The sequence below is a fragment of the Octopus sinensis genome, linkage group LG8 (genome assembly GCF_006345805.1).
Source record: "Octopus sinensis linkage group LG8, ASM634580v1, whole genome shotgun sequence".
In the NCBI taxonomy this organism is placed as follows: Eukaryota; Metazoa; Mollusca; class Cephalopoda; order Octopoda; family Octopodidae; genus Octopus; species Octopus sinensis.
Window position 1 is genome coordinate 69,714,231 of NC_043004.1, and position 19,702 is coordinate 69,733,932.

The window sequence follows — 19,702 nt, forward strand, 5'->3', positions numbered from 1 at the left end:
ACCCGAGCAACGCCGGGTGATACTGCTAGTAGATGATAAATGTTGATGATGATGATATATATATTTAGAGGTGGCTGTATGCTAACAAGCTTAATTTCCAACCACATGGTTCCAGGTTCAGTCTCACTGTGTGGCACCTTGGGCAAGTGTCTTCAACAATAGACTCAGGCCAACCAAAGCCTTGTGAGTGAATTTGGTAGATGGAAACTGAAAGAAGCCTGTCATGTTTATATGTATGTGTATGTGTGTGTGTTTACAACCCTGTAACTTAGCGGTTCAGCAAAAGAGACTGATAGAATAAGTACTAAGCTTAAGAAATAAGTCCGGGGGTCAATTTGTTCGACTTGAACCCCTCAGGGTGGTGCTCCAGCATGGCCGCAGTCAAATGACTGAAACAAGTAAAGGAATATATATATATTCTTTTATTCATTTATTTGTTTCAGTCATTTGACTCCGGCCATACTGGAGCACCACCTTTAGTCAAGCAAATCGACCCCAGGACTTATTCTTTGTAAGTCTAGTACTTATTCTATCCGTGTCTTTTGCTGAACTGCTAAATTACAGGGATGTAAACACACCACCATCAGTTGTGAAGTGATGTTGGGGGGACAAACACAGGCACAAATGTATGTGTATGTATGTGTGTGTGTGTGTGTATATATATATATATATGTATGTATGTATGTGTATATATATGTATATATATATATGTATGTATGTGTATATATGTATATATATATGTATGTATGTGTATATATATGTATATATATATGTATGTATGTGTATATATATGTATATATATATGTATGTATGTGTATATATATGTATATATATATATGTATGTATGTGTATATATATGTATATATATATATGTATGTATGTGTATATATATGTATATATATATGTATGTATGTGTATATATATGTATATATATATGTATGTATGTGTGTATATATGTATATATATATATGTATGTATGTGTGTATATATGTATATATATATATGTATGTATGTGTGTATATATGTATATATATATATGTATGTATGTGTGTATATATGTATATATATATATGTATGTATGTGTGTATATATATGTATATATATGTATGTATGTGTATATATATGTATACATATATATGTATGTGTATATATATGTATACATATATATGTATGTGTATATATATGTATACATATATATGTATGTGTATATATATGTATACATATATATGTATGTGTATATATATGTATACATATATATGTATGTGTATGTATGTATATGTGCATATATATGTGTGTATGTATATATATAAATGTATATAAATATATACATATGTATGTATATATTTGTATGTTTATGTCTGTGTTTGTCCCCCCACCATCACTTGACAACTGATGTTGGTGTGTTTACTTCCCCGTAACTTAGCGATTTGGCAAAGGAAACCAATAGAATAAGTACCAGGCCTTCAAAGTATAAGTCCAGGGGTCAGTTTCTTTGACTAAAAGGCAATGCTCCAACATAGCCACAGTCAAAATGACTGAAACAAATAAAAGAATATAAAGTATATATATTATTCGGCTCCAGAAGCATAAATTATGGTTAAAGACGACAAAGATTTTGATTTTTTTTTTAAACTTTTCTTTTCTTCTTTCGCATTTCAGTTTTTACGTCAACCTTCTTCACATGTTTTTCCTTTCATTTTTTTTCCACATAGTTTTTAAATACATCTAAATACATCTGGTCTTTAAATACATCTAATGCTGTGGATTGAGCCGGAGTGATTGCTCGGAGATACAGAGCATGTTGTAGGAGCCTATCAATTTAATGTATCCTAAAGTATGAAATTATTAGTGGTTCTTTTGTAATTGCATATATTAAATGGTATTTATGTCTCACTGGATGGAGTACTTTCTTTGTTGATCTTACCTATAGTGGAACTGTAAACTATATCGTCATGTGACCGACCAGGCTATCAGATGTTGCTACACGTCGCTGGTCACAATGCGCTTCGCATTGTTTTTTAGCCTTCAAATGATGCCACCCCGCTGGCTAAGCGAGCAGGCCGACAGAAGAAAGAATGAGAGAAAGTTGCGGCGAAAGAGTACAGCAGGGATCGCCCCCACCCACTGCCAGAGTCTCGTGGGGCTTTAGATGATTTTGCTCATTAAACACTCACAACGCCCGGTCTGGGAATCGAAACCGCGATCCTATAATCGCGAGTCCACTGCCCTAACTACTGGGCCATTGCACCTTCACATAAACTATATATATATATATATATATATATATATATAATGTTGGCATTGACCAGCTGGCTTATATGCTATGTTAGTTTTGAACTCCTAAAATGCCATGCTATTATTAGTATAATATGGAGATTCTTGGGTGTTTCAAATGAATTATGAATACTTTGGTACAGGGGGGTCTTCATCATGTTGTACGAAAGGAGTTAATCGCTCTTCAATCCCGTTTTAATTGACTCTTTGACACTTTACAATTCACAGATTGTTCTACCTACTGCAGCTTTATAGCAGTCATGTGATTCGTTAATCAATAAACCATATTTTGAAACCCGCTTTTATAGAAACACACACACACACACACACACACTTACCAGCTCATGAAAGAAATCCATTGTTTGGCACTTATTCAACTCAGTACTGTGTTGACATTGATAAGACTGGCTCTGTGTGTTTGTGGGTGTAAGTGGGTGGGTGTGAGAGAGGGAGAGTGATGATGATGATGATGTTTAGTGACATGGTACATATTTGGTAGAGAATCAGAAACAGGTAATAAGGCAATCTTCCGGATAGTAAATGCTTCTATATCTTGTAGAAGCAAGTAATTCTCTTTCATAGTACCAATATTTAACTCGATGCCTTACTTTTTTCTGCAACCTAAGGAGCCTCCATAACCTATGGAATCATGCAATGTGGTCCAGTTTTGCATTATTTTGAACCTCGTAAATTTTGAGTTTCGTAAAGCTGACATAGTCTATATACAGAGTATAGTGGGTGCTTTTAACGTGGAACCAGCACTGTCCTGGAACAGTATACTTACTCTATGCAAATACAAATAAATATATATATATACAACTCTATGCATAAAGTTGTATATATATATATATATATATATATACAGAGATTGGACAAAATAATGGAAACACCTTAAAACTTCAAACAAATTTATTTTAATATGGGGTAGGACAACCTTTGGCAGTAATTACAGCCTGAATTCTATGAGGTATGGACTCATACAAAGTTTGAATTATTTCCAAAGGAATTTTTGTCCATTCTTCAGTTAAAACAGTCTCCAGTTCTTGTAGTGATGATGGTGGAGGATATTGACTCCTTACTTGTTTTTCTAAAATGCATCATAAATGTTCAATAATATTGAGATCTGGGACTGTGGTGGCCAGATAAGATATTCAGCTTCACTTGAATGTTCCTCATGCCATTCAGTAACAATTTTAGCTGTGTGAATTGGTGCATTATCATCCTGAAAGACTGCGTTTCCCTCCGGAAACAGTTCCGCAACCATAGGATGATTTTGATCAGATAAAATGCTTAAATAGTCTTGATTATTGATTCTGCCATGAAGTGAAACCATTGGGCTGGTGGATTTCCAAGATACACCCACCCCCCGCCCCAGATCATCACAGATCCTCCTCCATGTTTAACAGTTGGAAGAAGGCAGTCTGGGTCAAATGCTTCTTTTGGCTGTCCCCACACATATACTCAGCCGGTGGTCAGAAATAAGGTAAAAGATGACTCGTCCGAGAAAATAACATTCCTCCACTGCTCTAGGGACCAATTCTGTATATTTTTACTCCACTCTAAACGCTTTGCTATGTTTGTTTTTGAAAGAAGTGATTTCCTGATAGTAGCCCTCCTGTGAAATCTGGCTTTGTGCAGCTCTCAGTGAACATTTTTTGTGGAATCTGGGTTCTCGAGGTGGTCATTAAGCTCCGCAGTAATTTTGGAAGCTGTACTTTTGCGATCCTTTCTAACAATATGCGTAAGAGTCCAGCAATCCCTATCTGAAAGTTCTGGTTTTCTTCCAAAGTTTTGTTTTGACAAGGTTTTTCCCTCTTTCTCAAAGGCTGTGATTACTTTCAAGACAGTACTTCTTAATACACTAAACATTTCAGCTGTTTTCATTACAATAGCACCAGCCATATGAGCACCAACAATCTGACCTCTTTGAAAGTCTGATAGATCTGTCATTTTAATGAATTCTAATTACCTTTTTCTGATGATATCTGAAAAGAAACTGCAATTTTAGCAAAACATATTAAGCAACACTAATAATAAATAAATAAATAAAATAAACAAGCTTTTGATGGTTTTATAGATATTTCAAAATTATGATGCTAGGTGTTTCCATTATTTTGTCCAACTTATGTATGTATGTATATATATATATATATATATATATATATATATATATATTATTTATTTATTTATTTATTTGTATATGTGTGTATATATACGAAATGTAAATCAACATGGGTGCAGGTGTGGATGTATGGTTAAGAAGCTAGCTTTGCAATCATGTGGTTTTTGGTTCAGTCCCACTGCACAGAATCATGGGAAAGGGTCTTCTACTATAAATTTAGGCTGACTAATGCCTTGTAAGTGAATTTGGTGGATAAAAATTATGTGTATACATCCCATCTTCAGCTGCCTAATGGATATCATTATGGTTTCAACACCTGGACACTACCATTCAATCAAATCGCAGTGACAACAGCATTTCAGTGTGTATGTGATATATATATATATATATATATAGATACACACCATAATCATCATCATTTATCATTCGTGCATACACACATATAAATACTAGATTTACCAGTGTAAAAGTCTTGCATAAAATGCACCCCAACTTTGTGGAAAAAACAAACTTTATGTTTCATTATTCACGCTCAAAACTCATTATTCCATTTATAATACAGTTATGTTAGACCTCTGCCAGTTTTTTGTTACATTCAAAAACGAAAAAAAAGCATGTCTTACATGTCAGCATATGTGGTACGTTTATATCCAAGTAAACATGAGTATGTGTGCGTTTCATGTCTTTTGATAACTGACTCCAACATCAAGTTTAAATTTTGTATTATTTTTCATTTATTTTTGTTTCTTTCTGTTTCAGAATAGCCAGAGATTATTTAAGCAAGCAAACATTTTCAGAATTCTTAGAATCAATGTATTTTAAACGTTATTTACAATGGAAATGGTTAGAGAGGTAAGTGATTCTTATCTATCTATTTGCTAACTTAGTGCTCCAGCATGGCCACTTTAACAAGGCTACATCAAACTAAACAATTAAAAATAATATATACATGTATGAGGCGGGTGCTGAAAAGATCCTGGCTTTGGGTAAAAGATGGGAGGATCAGTTGATTATGATTTTATTCAATATATTCCCTTCTCAGATTCACACACATATTGCAGCAATCCTTCAGTTTTTCTAAGCCCTGTGAAAGCACTTGGAAGGCTGGGCCTCCAACCAGGCCATTTGCAATACCAAGAACTTTTCAGCACCCCCTCGTAATATCTGTAAACACCCTCTTTTATGCACATCATATTCATTTAACATCCACGTTCCGTACTGGCATGAGTTTGATGGTTTGACAGAACCCAACAAGCCTCAGGGCCACGTTGAGCTCCAATGTCAGCATTGGCGTGGTTTCTATGGCTCCTATGACCTTCCTATTGCCAACCATTGCACAGCATGAACTACGTGCTTTTTTGTCATATCCTCAATGCCAGTGAGGTCTCCGTGCAGCTTGCAAAACTATGAAACCCCAAGAGAGCCTCTTAACTCTTTAGATCAGTCTTTCATAATATTTTTGATTCAGTGGCACATTAAGGATTAAGCAAAAATATATTGGTGCATTTTGTGTGGGATTTTGAAAATTGTTGCACACTTTGTACAGAAAGGCGCAGGAGTGGCTGTGTGGTAAGTAGCTTGTTTACCAACCATATGGTTCCGGGTTCAGTCCCACTGCATGGCATCTTGGGCAAGTGTCTTCTGCTATAGCTTCGGGCCGACCAATGCCTTGTGAGTGGATTTGGTAGACGGAAACTGAAAGAAGCCTGTCGTATATATGTATATATATATATGTGTGTGTGTGTTTGTTTGTGTGTCTGTGTTTGTCCCCCTAGCATTGCTTGACAACCGATGCTGGTGTGTTTATGTCCCCGTTACTTAGTGGTTCGGCAAAAGAGACCGATAGAATAAGTACTGGGCTTACAAAAAGAATAAGTCCCGGGGTCGAGTTGCTCGATTAAAGGCGGTGCTCCAGCATGGCCGCAGTCAAATGACTGAAACAAGTAAAAGAGTAAAAAGAGTAAAGAGTAAAGTAAAACTATATATTCAAATTTAAAGTAGAAAATAATATTTAGAAAACTATTGCTGTCTATTTGTAATTACTGCTTACTTCGTTTTAGTAGATATATATATAATAGTAGAGTAAAGACCCCTCCTTCGGTCATGAATGACCATGGGATTGCACCTACAAAGTTGCCCTCCAAGGCACAAGTCTGAACAAGGTTGTTTATGGAAGACCAGCAGTCACCCATGCTTACCAGCCTCCCCTCTCTACACCACCAATGTTATCCAAGAGAAAGGCTCCAGTGATGTCACAACTCATTTCTGCAGCTGAGTGAACTGGAGCAACATGAAATAAAGTGTCTTGCTCAAGAACGCAACACAGTTTGATTCAGGAATCAAAATCACTACCTCGTGATAGTAATCCTGACACTGTAATCATGGAGCCATGCACCTTCACTCCTTTGCTTCAAGAGGAGATGTAGAAATGAGTCATTGGTTGGCCTAGGGCTATAATATAAAACAATCACCTATGTCTCCTACTATTATAATTAACTTGACATGCCAGTGTCACCTTACTGGCACATGTGCCAGTGACATGTGAAAAACAACATTCAAGCGTGGTTGTTGCCAACGTCACTGGACTGGCTCCCATGCAGGTAGCACATAAAAAAACACCTTTTGAGCATGGTCATTGCCAGTACTGCCTGACTGGTCCTCGTGCCGGTGGCATGTAAAAGCACCCACTACACTCTCAGAGTGGTTGGCGTTAGGAAGGGCATCCAGCTGTAGAAACTTTGCCAAATAAGATTGAGCCTGGTGCAGCCTCTGGCTCACCAGTCCTCAGTCAAACCGTCAGCATGGAAAGCGGACATTAAACGATGATGATGATGAATAGTAGAAGACATACATGACAACCAGACCTCATTTCAACTCCTCCCCTCGCAGCCAAGGAGGTTTATCTGGCAAGTTGCTTGGTGACCCTGTCAGTGCTGGTACCACATAAAATGTACCCAGTACACTCTGTAAAGTGGTTGGTGTTTGGAAGGGCATCCAGCCAAAGAAACCAAACTAAAACAGACTATGAAACCTAGTGTGATTTCTTATTTTACTATTTACCAGCTCCTGTTAAAACCATCCAACACATGCCAGCATGGAAAACAGACATTAAAGGTTGATGATGATGATGATCAATGTGCTGGTGGCACGTAAAAAGCACCCACTACACTCATGGAGTGGTTGGCGTTAGGAAGGGCATCCAGCTGTAGAAACACTGCCAGATCAGACTGGAGCTTGGTGCAGCCTCCTGGCTTCCCGGACCCCAGTTGAACCGGCCAACCCATGCTAGCATGAAAAGCAGACGTTAAACGATGATGATGATATATACATATATATATATATATATATATATATATATTATATATATATATATATATATATATATATGACAGGTTTCCACACAGTTTTCATCCACCAATTTCACTCAAGGCATTTTCCTAAATTGTCTTACAGTAGGATTGATCCTAAAACCATGTTGTTGTGAAACGAGTTTCTTAACCACACACCCATATGTGTGCCTTACTGAAGATCCCTTCCACCTTTTTATTCAAAAGTGCAGTGCCCATGACCCTTTACAGGACCTGAACACCTGGTAGAAGGGAGGGATTTTCCCCCACAAACTAGAGACTTGGACCCAATGACTGCAAGAGAGTGGATATAAGCCAGGTGTTGGTGTTAAACTAGGCAACAGATTAAGGCCACCACCCATGTAGGTTGGCTTCTGCAGGATTTGAACTCAGAATGAAAGGTACTAGAATCACTACCTCCGTGCATTTCATCTGACGCTCTGCTGACTCTGCCCAGTTCCACACTTAAAACAAAGATAAATATATTCCTGTTGACTATTGCATTGAACATTGTTGTTTGTTGGGGTAGTTTGGTCTGGTGGAGAGAAACATTCCCCTCCAAAAGGATTTTTTGCAAACCCTCCAAGTCCAGTGAGATCTTACATTGTTAGTGTTCCTCACAGGCAGTCAGATGTTATCGGCTGCAGGACAGGACGGAATTTTGGAGGGATAACATTTTGGAGAAACAAGGATTGGGTGTGGTGGTTAGTGAGCAGAGGGTGGGGGCAGAACCTGCAGGTGATTGACACAATTGTGGAATTGGCTGGGAAACTTTTACCTATTTTAACATTGTATAGAAAAAGTGGGATTGAATTCCTTTGAGACCTTATTTCTAATGAGATACACAATGCATGTGTCACTAATATAATTTAGATTATAGAGCTTCTTTCAGTTTCTTATTTCTTTTTTCTTTATTGCCCACAAGGGGCTACACACAGAGGGGACAAACAAGGACAGACAAAGGGACTAAGTCGATTACATTGACCCCAGTGCGTAACTGGTACTTAATTTATCGACCCCGAAAGGAAGAAAAGCAAAGTTGACCTCGGCGGAATTTGAACTCAGAACGTAACGGCAGATGAAATACCGCTAAGCATTTTGCCCAGCATGCTAAAGCTTCTGCCAGCTCACCGCCTTTTCAGTTTGAGCTTCTTTCAGTTTCTGTCTACCAAATCCACTCACAGGGTTACGGTTGGCCTGAGTCTATAGTAGAAGACACTTAACCCAGGTGCCATGCAGTGGGAGAGAACACGGAACCCTGTGGTTCAGAAGCAGCATTTTCTTTTCAGTCAATGGACATTGAAATCAGTGATTTACTTGTCACAGAAGTATAAAAGAATGTAAACATGAAAAAGTCTTGTAAAGGATTACAAGTTTTATGTAATAAAAATTGTCTCATCTTAAATATACATACATTTGGTACATTAGATATACATAAAACTACATATGCAAAATGACAAAGAGAAATAACATTAGTTTGAATGTTTGTTCACTATTCCCATTTCTTAACTCTTTTTAACATATTCCTACAAAAATAGAAAATCCAGTACAAATCATGTTTGGTAATCAAAGCTAACCCAGTGTTGATATAGAATGTGTTTAGCTAAATAGATCAACACCAGGTTGATGGTTGTACTGGATTTTTTAAGGAATATGTTAAGAGAATTATGAAATGAAAATAATGAATGGCAAGTTAAGCTAATGTTATTTATTTTGTTGTCTTCGTTGTGTTCTCTAAGTCTGTGTAGAGTGTAGTATAAGGTTTTAAATCTAGATGTATTGAATGTATGTATATTTACAGTAATATAAGGTGTGACAATTTTTATTACTGCTATGTCTGGGGAGAGTCATTTTCTTTTTGTGCCTTATAATGTAACACACTCACCGGTAAAATTTCCACTTATTTCTTTTATTTTTATTTTCCTAAAATTTTCGTTGCGTCTTGCAACCTTTTCAATAGTCTTGACTCTGTCCATTATTTACACTGCGTTCCTTTTTGTTTGTTTGTACGCATGTGTGTGGGTCAGTGTGTGTGTATGTGTGCCTATGCATGCATGCACGTATGTATGCATGTATGTGTATGTATATATGTGTCTATATGCATATGTATGTATGTGTGTACATCTGTATGTATGTATTCTGCATATTCATGTCTGTGTTTGTGTATTTTCTATGTATGTATGTGTGTGTGTGTGAGCGTGTGTTTGTATATGTATGCACCTCTGTCTCCTTGTGTGTGCATGTCTGTGTGTGTTGAAGAAAATGACTCTCACCTGACATAACAGAACATGCTTCAACACACGAACTCATATAAAGAATCTTGCAAACCAAATCCAAAAACGAAATTTTCATTACACAAGACTTGAAATACTCTACAAAACTTTCAGTCATTAGACTGCAGCTATGTTGAGACACCACCCTGGAGGATTTTAGTTATACGAATTGGGCCCCACCACCCAGTACTTATTTTTTAAGTTTGATACTCCATCACTTAGTTACAGGGATGTAAACACACCAACACCAGTTGTCAAGATGTGGTCAGAGTGCAAACAAAGATATGACACAGACATATATGATGGGCTTCTTTCAGTTTCTGTCTACCAAATCCAATCACGAAACTTTGATTAGCCCGAGGCTGTAGTAAAAGACACCTGCTAAAGGTGCCATAGAGTAGGACTGAACCTGAAACCATGCGGTCGGAAAGCAAACTTTCTACCGCATAGCCACATCTGTGCCTAAGTTTACATTCTTTTAAAATTCTGTGACAAATGATCACTGATACCATTGTCTGTTTATAAGAAGAATTCGCTCCATCATGAAGAGATGACATTTAAGTTAATACAGATGAAATCAAGATAGGCAACAACGTAATCAAGACTGACAATAATAAATTTGAGACTGGTGATGATGAATTTCAGGTTGACATTTGAGATTGAGGTTGATAATTATGGGGAGATTACGGAGGAAACCCTGTATATAAATAGTTAAATATATCATCATCATCATGGGTCAGATGAGAGTATGTTGGCTGAGAGTTTTTTAAGGCTGGACATCCTTCCTATTGCTAATCCTCACTTGTTTCCAGATGAATTGAACATTAAAAGTCTCCCAGTCTGTCAACAGCTCCTGACATACTTATGTGGAGAACAGAGTTGGGATGGTCATCACAGTCAAAGCCAGTTCTTATTTAAGAGCTGCTGCCCAACAAGATGGCTCAAGCAGGAGCATACCTCATTCAGATATTTCATTTTGGAGCTAGTTTCTATGCCTGGAAGCCCCTTTTGCCACCAATCACTTTACAAAGGTTGCTATGTCCTCAACAAGACCAAAGTCCTCTTGACGCCATATTTTCTCTGTTCTTTTTCAACTTTTTGGCAGAGTTTGATCATAGCACTGGCACTAATAGAAAAACATGTGATATGTGTGTAAAACGGTCTCCAAGTTAAAACACAACTGGTCAGACATTCTTGTGTAGGACCACAAGGAAAGATATCCTTAATTCATCCACTACAAATGATCACAATATCTAGGGTTCTAAAAATCTGCATGCATACAAGCAAACAAACAAAGAATATTGGTAGAACTCGAAAATTTAAAACAGCCACCAAGTTAAAACACAATTGGCCAATTATTGTTGTGTGGAACCACAAGGAAAAGATATGTTCTGTTGTGGATATCAGCCACCCTCAGGACATCAACGCAGTTAGAATAATACAAGAGGAAGAAGACGTCGATGGAACAGTGACAGGAGTTTGCAAATCCTTTACCCAAGATATACTTTTGGCTCAATACCTATTGTTCTTTTCTAATCTAGGCACAAGGCCCAAAATTTTGGGGGAAGGGGCCAGTCGATTACATCAACCCCAGTGAGTAACTGGTACTTAATTTATCGACCCTGAAAGGATGAAAGGCGACGTCAACCTCAGCAGAATTTGAACTCATAGTGTACAAATCAGACAAAATACCACTAAGAATTTCATCAGGGGTGCTAACATTTCTTATTTCTTTACTGCCCACAAGGGGCTACACACAGAGGGGACAAACAAGGACAGACAAGTGGATTAAGATGATTATATTGACCCCAGTGCATAACTGGTACTTATTTAATCAACTCTGAAAGGATGAAAGGCAAAGTCAACCTCAGCAGAATTTGAACTCAGAATGTAAAGACAGACAAAATACCATTAAGAATTTCACCCGGGGTGCTAACGTTTCTGCCAGCTCACTGCCTTATTATTATCATTGTAGCAACAGGGTATGTCTCAACCAATTTGGAGCAATGTATGGCTGAACTTGGGTTCATGGATAGAGAACACAAATCCTTAATTCATACACTAGAAATGATCTGATCGTGATATATGGGACCACAAAAATTTGCAAGACCTTCTTGAGATTTAAAGGATGATGGTTTAAACAAGATAGTTACCTTCACAACCTTGCTACAAAGTAAGAGGCCAGTTAAAATTTTTTCTAAATTAAGAGGAGAAAGAACTACATGCATGCATACATGTGTGCAGGCTTGGCTGTGTGATTAAGAGGTTTGCTTCTAAACCTCATGGTTTTGGGTTGAGTTCCACTGTGGTGCAGCACCTTGGGTAAGTGTCTTCTACTATAGCACCAGGCTGACCAAAGTCCTGCAAGTGGATTTGGTAGATGGAAACTGAAAGAAGCGCATTTCATTCATATACACACTCACACATACACGTGTGTGTGTACATATATACTCTTAACTTGACAACATGTGATGGTTGTAAACAAGCATCACCATCTTACAAGCAGTGTTGTTTGTTTCAAACCTTCTGTGGAAGACATGTCTGGCCACAGGAGAATATTACCTTGCTAGGAAATAGGTGAAGGTTGGTGACAGGAACAGCATCCATCTGTAGAAAATCCACCTCACCAAATTCCTTATGATCCATACCATCATGGAAAATTAAACATTAGAACAGCGATGATGATGATGATGGATTAGTTTATTTCTACGCCATACTGCAGTGATGGCATTACATTTGTACTTGTGTGAGTTGCCACTTGTACCATTGCAAAGTGATAGAGCAAGCAGTTGCTGTAGTTCATAGTTGCAGCTGTATGTTGCCACTTGCAGCATTGCACTGTGATGCCAGTTGTTGTGGTTAATGCATTGTTTCAGCTGTGTTGCCACTCGCACCAGTGCATTGTGACGACAGTTCCCATATGTTGCCACTTGCAACAGTACGCTGTGATGGCAGACAGTTGCGGTATGCTGCCACTTGCAACAGTACGCTGTGATGGCAGACAGTTGCGGTATGCTGCCACTTGCAGCATTGCACTGCGATGGCAGTTGCTGCGAATAATGCATTGTTTCAGCTTACATTACCACCTGCACCATTGCACTGTAATGGCAGGCGGTTTCTGTATGTTGCCACTTGCAGCATTGCACGGCAATGGTATCTCTCACATGTTGCCATCTGCACCATTACACCATGATGCCAGTCACCACCATCGCTAAGTCTTTGCTGCAACTGAAATAGCTGTTTTGTATTGCAAGTAGCCTCTAAGACTGCCGCCTACTGCATCCACATAGCACTGAAAGATTTAACTCATTGGCAACGGAATTTAATATTGGAACGGTGATACGTAGCAGCAGTGGTGTTCGTGGCTGTGGTGGTGGTGGTGGTAGGAATACTGCAGTAGTGTTGGTGGTAGTAGCAATCTATATATTGCAGTCTTTCTTTGCCTGTAGGTGTGTATTATCTCATTGGAGTCTGTGATATCTCGTTATTAGATGATTGTCTGTGCAGAGACAGCATTGAAGGGGTTAACAGACAAAGACAGCGATTCACAGTCAGTCGCCGTATATAAAAACTGTATATGAATCAGCTCTGCTAGCAGCTGGAGTCTACGGAATATTGTCTTCACGTATGGCTGACAGAACAGCTATCTCATTAGTAGTTTCCCCCCACCCCTTTTCTTATTTTCATTTTTTTTTTTTTTTTACTTTTCTCCATCTATTAGGTATCAGTCTCTCTTTCTCCCGCCCTCTCTCTCTCTCTCTCTCTCTCTCTCTCTCTCTCTCTCTCTCTCTCTCTCTCTCTCTCTCTCTCTCTCTCCGAAGGGTTATAATTTAACCGCTGCCAACTTCAGCTTCAACATACCAACATGTTAAGTATAACAACACTTGTCACTATACTGATCGTGAAATGGAAGACATCATCGTATTACCATAGGAACTATAAAATATATAAACATATTAATAATAGTAATATAATATAATCACAATAATAATAGTAACCTGATATATGTATATGTATTACAAATTCATATATATGCCTGTATATATATTTATATATATATATATATATATATATATATATTATATATATATATATATTCATATATATGTGTGTGTATATTTATATGTATGTGTGTGTGTATATACATATGTATGTGTGTATGTATGTATATATATATATATATATATATATATATATATATATACATACACACACACACTCTTGGAGTGGTTGGCGTTAGGATAGGGCATCCAGCTGTAGAAACTCTGCCAGATCAAGATTGGAGCCTGGTGCAGCCATCTGGTTCACCAGTCCTCAGTCAAAATCGTCCAACCCATGCTAGCATGGAAAGCGGACGTTAAACGATGATGATGATATATATATATATATATATATAACAAAATCAGCTACTGTTTATACAGAAGCAATATAATAATAATAATGGTTTCAAATTTTGCCACAAGGGCAGCCATTTTCGGGGAGGGGATGAGTCGATTACATGGACCCCAGTGTTTTACTAGTAGTTAATTTATTGACCCCGAAAGGATGAAAGACAAAATCGACGTCGGCAGGATTTGAACTCAGAATGTAGCAACAGGTGAAATACCATTAAACATTTTGCCCAGCATGCTAACAATTCTGCCGGTTCACCACCTTATTATAATAATAATAATAATTGTGTCTTCATTGCCCAAAAGGGGCAAACACAAAACAAATAGGGATAATACAAAACTGGGGACATGTGAGGTTTGACACAAAACTTGAGTAAACAATAAAATAATAGTGAGAATTAACCATACAATTAAACAATAAAATTTCCCAAAAGGAGCAAGTTCTTCACAGAGACAACTGAGGAACCCCACGCAATCTGGTTATCCTGACCACCAGATGCACCTCAGCAGGCGCCTCCCTCCTTTTCAACTCCTCCGGTTTACAAATGAAAGTTCAGAGTAGGCGCAGGAGTGGCTGTGGTAAATAGCTTGTTTACCAACCACATGGTACCGGGTTCAGTCCCACTGCGTGGCACCTTGGGCAAGTGTCTTCTACTATAGCCTCGGGCTGACCAAAGCCTTGTGAGTGGATTTGGTAGATGGAAACTGAAAGAAGCCCGTCATATATATGTATATATATATGTATGCGTGTGTGTGTTTGTGTGTCTGTGTTTGTCCCCCTAGCATTGCTTGACAACCAATGCTGGTGTGTTTATATCCCCGTTACTTAGCGGTTCAGCAAAAGAGACCGATAGAATAAGTACTGGGCTTACAAAAGAATAAGTCCCGGGGTCGAGTTGCTCGATTAAAGGCGGTGCTCCAGCATGGCCGCAGTCAAATGACTGAAACAATTAAATTATCAATACAATTAAACAATAAAATTTCCCAAAAGGAACAAATTCTTCACAGGGACAACTGAGGAACCCCATGCATTCTGGTTATCCTGACCACCAGATGCACCTCAGCAGGTGCCTCCCTCCTTTTCAACTCCTCCGGTTTACAAATGAAAGTTCAGAGTAGGCCCATTTACATGGGCCATCCTCACCACATTCAACCACCTTTCAACAAATTGATGAGGTTCAAATGGCAACGAAAGGGCTCTGATTAGTCAAATGATTAATCAAGCAATCGATTAGTTAATCAGTTACCTAGCTGGGTACCAATAATAATTTCTAAATTTTGGCTCAAGGCCAGCAATTTTGAGGGGTGGGGCAAGTTGACTACATTGACCTCAGTGCTCAACTGATACCTATTTTTTCGACTCTGAAAGGATGAATAGCAAAGTTGAGCTTGGCAGAATTTGAACTCAACACACACACACACACAACCCCACCTCTCTGTGATCAATAGATTAGGTAGCTAAATAGATTTTAGATATGTTAAAATAGAAACCTCTCTATGACACCAAGTTTTAATGCATTTATCACTGCATTTACATTTACCATCTGTGCCACTGCTATTGTATGCTTTGAACATATTGCTCTCCCCCCTCCCTTTTATTATGAGTGACAAAGCGAGAGAGAGAGAAAGAGGAGGCGGGGAGCAGAGGAGAATTTGCATTAATAATTGTGAAACTAATTTGAATGTAATTATTGTTTTAATTTCCACTAACAATAAAAATTAAACAGCTTGCTACAATAATTTTCTTTTCTTTATTTTATTTATTTATTTAATTTTTTTTTTTTTACGCAAATTTGCAACAGGTCCTGCCAATTCTATTCATTGCTCATTCAATCTGTTGTAGAGCAAGGTACATTTCTGCAGTGTCAGTTTACTGTTGTAGTTCTATGTGAAAAAAAAAAAAACCCCAGGCAGATTGAGAAATTATTCAGAAGATTGCATGAAACTATATATTAATAAAATTTGTCTTGTTGTTGTCTCATGCTTGTGAATGCGTACATACGATTCAGAGCTTAGCAGAGAGGGCAACACAAATTGTTACAGTTGAGTTATCCAATGAGAAAAAACAAAAAAAATAGGCAGGGAAAAAAAAGGATGAAGGATGTTTTGATCCTAATAATAGCATCTCGATTTTCTTAAAATGAACCCAAGCTTAGAGATATAAACCAACTAAAAACTATTTGCATGGATAGAGATAAGTTAAATACTGGATGTAAAATGTTGATTATCATTATATGTATGTGAGTGCATTTATGTACAAGGTCTGATCTGTAAGTATCTAGACTGTTGCCATAACAACAAGCTAAAGCACACAGAGTGAAGCCACTTGGCACAAGTGACCTTGAACTCTGTTGTGCATGCACACTAAGTTTTAATGTTCTAGCTCACTTCCTCAGTTTACAGCAGTGCTTGGAAGGAAGGTGTGTAGCGTGTGATCATCGCGTTGACCATGACAGAGAAAGTTGTCATGGCAATACCTGCTCAGAGGCTTACGTAAAGTTGCAGAAAGAGTATGGTGAGGAGTGTATGAGCCTCACACAAGGGTATGAATAGTTCAGACATTTCCAAGATGGCTGAAAAAACGTCAACATTGACGAACATTCTGCGAGACCTACAACCAGCAGATCTGAGAAAAGCATCACAGATGCGCATGCAGCTGGGAGGGGAAATTGCCAAATCATGAATGAGTTATCAGAGGGTGTGCAGATTAGTTACAGTTCAGTTCAGTTTGTTATCACTGAAGATTTGGGTATGAGACACATGTCTTCCAATTTTGTGCCAAAACTGCTTTCAGCTGACCAAAAGGACACTTGGGTTTCAGTTGCACAAGATCTTGGTTGTGTCGAGAACGGTGAAAACTTTTTGAGAACTTTGCATAGGCCTCTGAGCAGGTATCTCCAAGCTTTTGGCAAAATTTGATGGAGATTCTCTGCTCATCTTTCTCTCTCACGGTCAATGTGATGATCACACACTACACACGTTCCTGCCAAGCTCTGCTGTAAACAGTGGAAGTGAGCTGGGATGTCAAAACTTAGTGCGCATGTTCAGCAGAGTTCAAGGTTAATCTGTACGAAGCAGCTTCACTCTTTAGCTTTGTTACTATAGCAACAGTCCGGATACTTATTGATCAGACCACGTATATATATATATATATATATATTATATATATATATATATATTTCACGTGATCATGTAACCGATCAGACTATTGGATGTTATACATCGCTGGTCACAATGTGCTTTGTATTGTCTTTGCTTTCAAATGATGCCACTCCATTAGCCAGGTGAGGAAGCCAACATTCCTCAATCAGAAAGCTAGTCCATCGCAGAGTCGGTGATTTACAACTGATTGGACTGGAACAACACTAAATGAAGTGTTTTGCTCAAACAAATAACATACTGCTTGATCTAGGAGTTGAACCCATGCTCTAGCAATTATGAATGCAACACCGTAACCATTAGGCCATTCATCTTTACATGTATGTATGTATTTATATGTATATATACATGAGTGTATAAACTGGTAGTAGTTGCTCTTCTGTCTGGGAATTGTTCTCTTTTTTTTACTCTTTTACTTGTTTCAGTCATTTGACTGCAGCCATGCTGGAGCACCACCTTTAGTCGAGCAAATCGACCCCGGGACTTATTCTTTGTAAGCCCAGTACTTATTCTATCGGTCTCTTTTGCCGAACCGCTAAGTGACGGGGACGTAAACACACCAGCATCGGTTGTCGAGCAATGCTAGGGGGACAAACACAAACACACACACACATACATATATATACATATATACGACGGGCTTCTTTCAGTTTCCGTCTACCAAATCCACTCACAAGGCATTGGTCGGCCCGGGGCTATAGCAGAAGACACTTGCCCAAGATGCCACACAGTGGGACTGAACCCGGAACCATGTGGTTGGTTAGCAAGCTACTTACCACACAGCCACTCGAATCCAAAATATGTATGTGTGTGTATTCATATGTGTGTGTGTGTGTAACAATGAACACATACAAAACAAAAGCAAGTATTTCTTTTTGTTGAACAAGTTTTGACAAATGTCGTATTGGTTTAACACTTCAGAAAAAATGCAAAGAGTTTTGACGTTTCAGACACTAGTCCTTCATCAAAAAGATAAAGAAAAATAGAGGAGAAGAATATGAGAAAAATTGATTGAAGGAAGAAAAAAATAGGTTTTTTTTTACCATCCTTTCCAGTTTATCTGTTTCAGGATATTTTTCTTTTCTTTTTTTTATTAAGAATTTAACAGAAGGGGTACAATTTTTTCTTAGATTTTCTTTGATATGTATATATATATATATATATATTTGATGCAGATATATATGTTTTAAGGGAAATATCTTTTTTCTTTCTTTTTCAGCCAACCAGTCACCAAAAACACATTTCGGATGTACAGGGTGCTGGGGAAGGGAGGTTTTGGGGAAGTGTGTGCATGCCAGGTGCGGGCCACTGGCAAAATGTACGCTTGTAAAAAGCTGGAAAAGAAACGGGTGAAGAAGCGCAAAGGGGAGGCCATGGCGTTGAATGAGAAACAGATTTTACAGAAGATCAATTCTCGGTTTGTGGTAAGTGGCATGTTTTCCTCCTTTTGATATTTATTAAAAGAGTAGAGCGGTGGGGTTTCTGTAGTGATGGTGACAGTGGTGGTGGTGGTGGTGGTGGTGTTGATGGTAGTACTGGTAGTGATAGCAGTGGTGGTGGTTACTGGGTGGTGATAGTGGTGCTGGTGGTTCCTGTGGTTATAACAGTAGCAGTGCTTTTTGTTGTTGTTGTTGTTATGGTGGTGATGGCGGAAGTTTCTGTGATGTCAGGTTAGTGATAGGGCTGGTGGTATGTTACAGTGCTCAGTGGTTGCAGTGGTGGTGGTGGTGCTAGTAGTATTAGCAGTAGTGGAATCAGTGGAGATGATGGTAATAGCGGTGGTGGTGGTGGCAGCTGCAGAGGAGGAGGAGGAGGATAGGTGAACCTCAAGAATATTTACCGTTTCAAATTGTCTGTTCTGCAGGGATTATGTAAGAAGCAATAAACTTGCGTGTGTGTGTGTATGTGGTTGTGAAGCTATGTGCGTTTGCCTGTGGTTTTGTGTGTATATAATGTATGTAGAGTGCCAGTAAAGTCTAATCTGTACATGTGTGCGTTGGTGTGTGACACTTATTACATATGTCAAGCTACACCTCACTGCACACACACACACATATACACACACTTATACACACACACACATATACACACACTTATACACACACACACATGCCCACACATACATGCACACAAGCA

General features: G+C 38.3%; 1 protein-coding gene across 3 annotated transcripts in view; it reads left to right on the forward strand.

Annotated features, from left to right (window-relative positions):
- Positions 1–19,702, forward strand: part of LOC115215078 (G protein-coupled receptor kinase 5) — a 480,808-nt gene that overhangs the window by 413,536 nt on the left and 47,570 nt on the right. For all 3 annotated transcript variants that reach the window (XM_036505440.1, XM_029784236.2, XM_029784237.2), the window contains exons 6-7: positions 5,156–5,248; positions 18,786–18,990. In XM_036505440.1, coding sequence (XP_036361333.1) covers positions 5,156–5,248; positions 18,786–18,990 — 298 coding nt within the window. The remainder of the gene's footprint in view (positions 1–5,155; positions 5,249–18,785; positions 18,991–19,702) is intronic.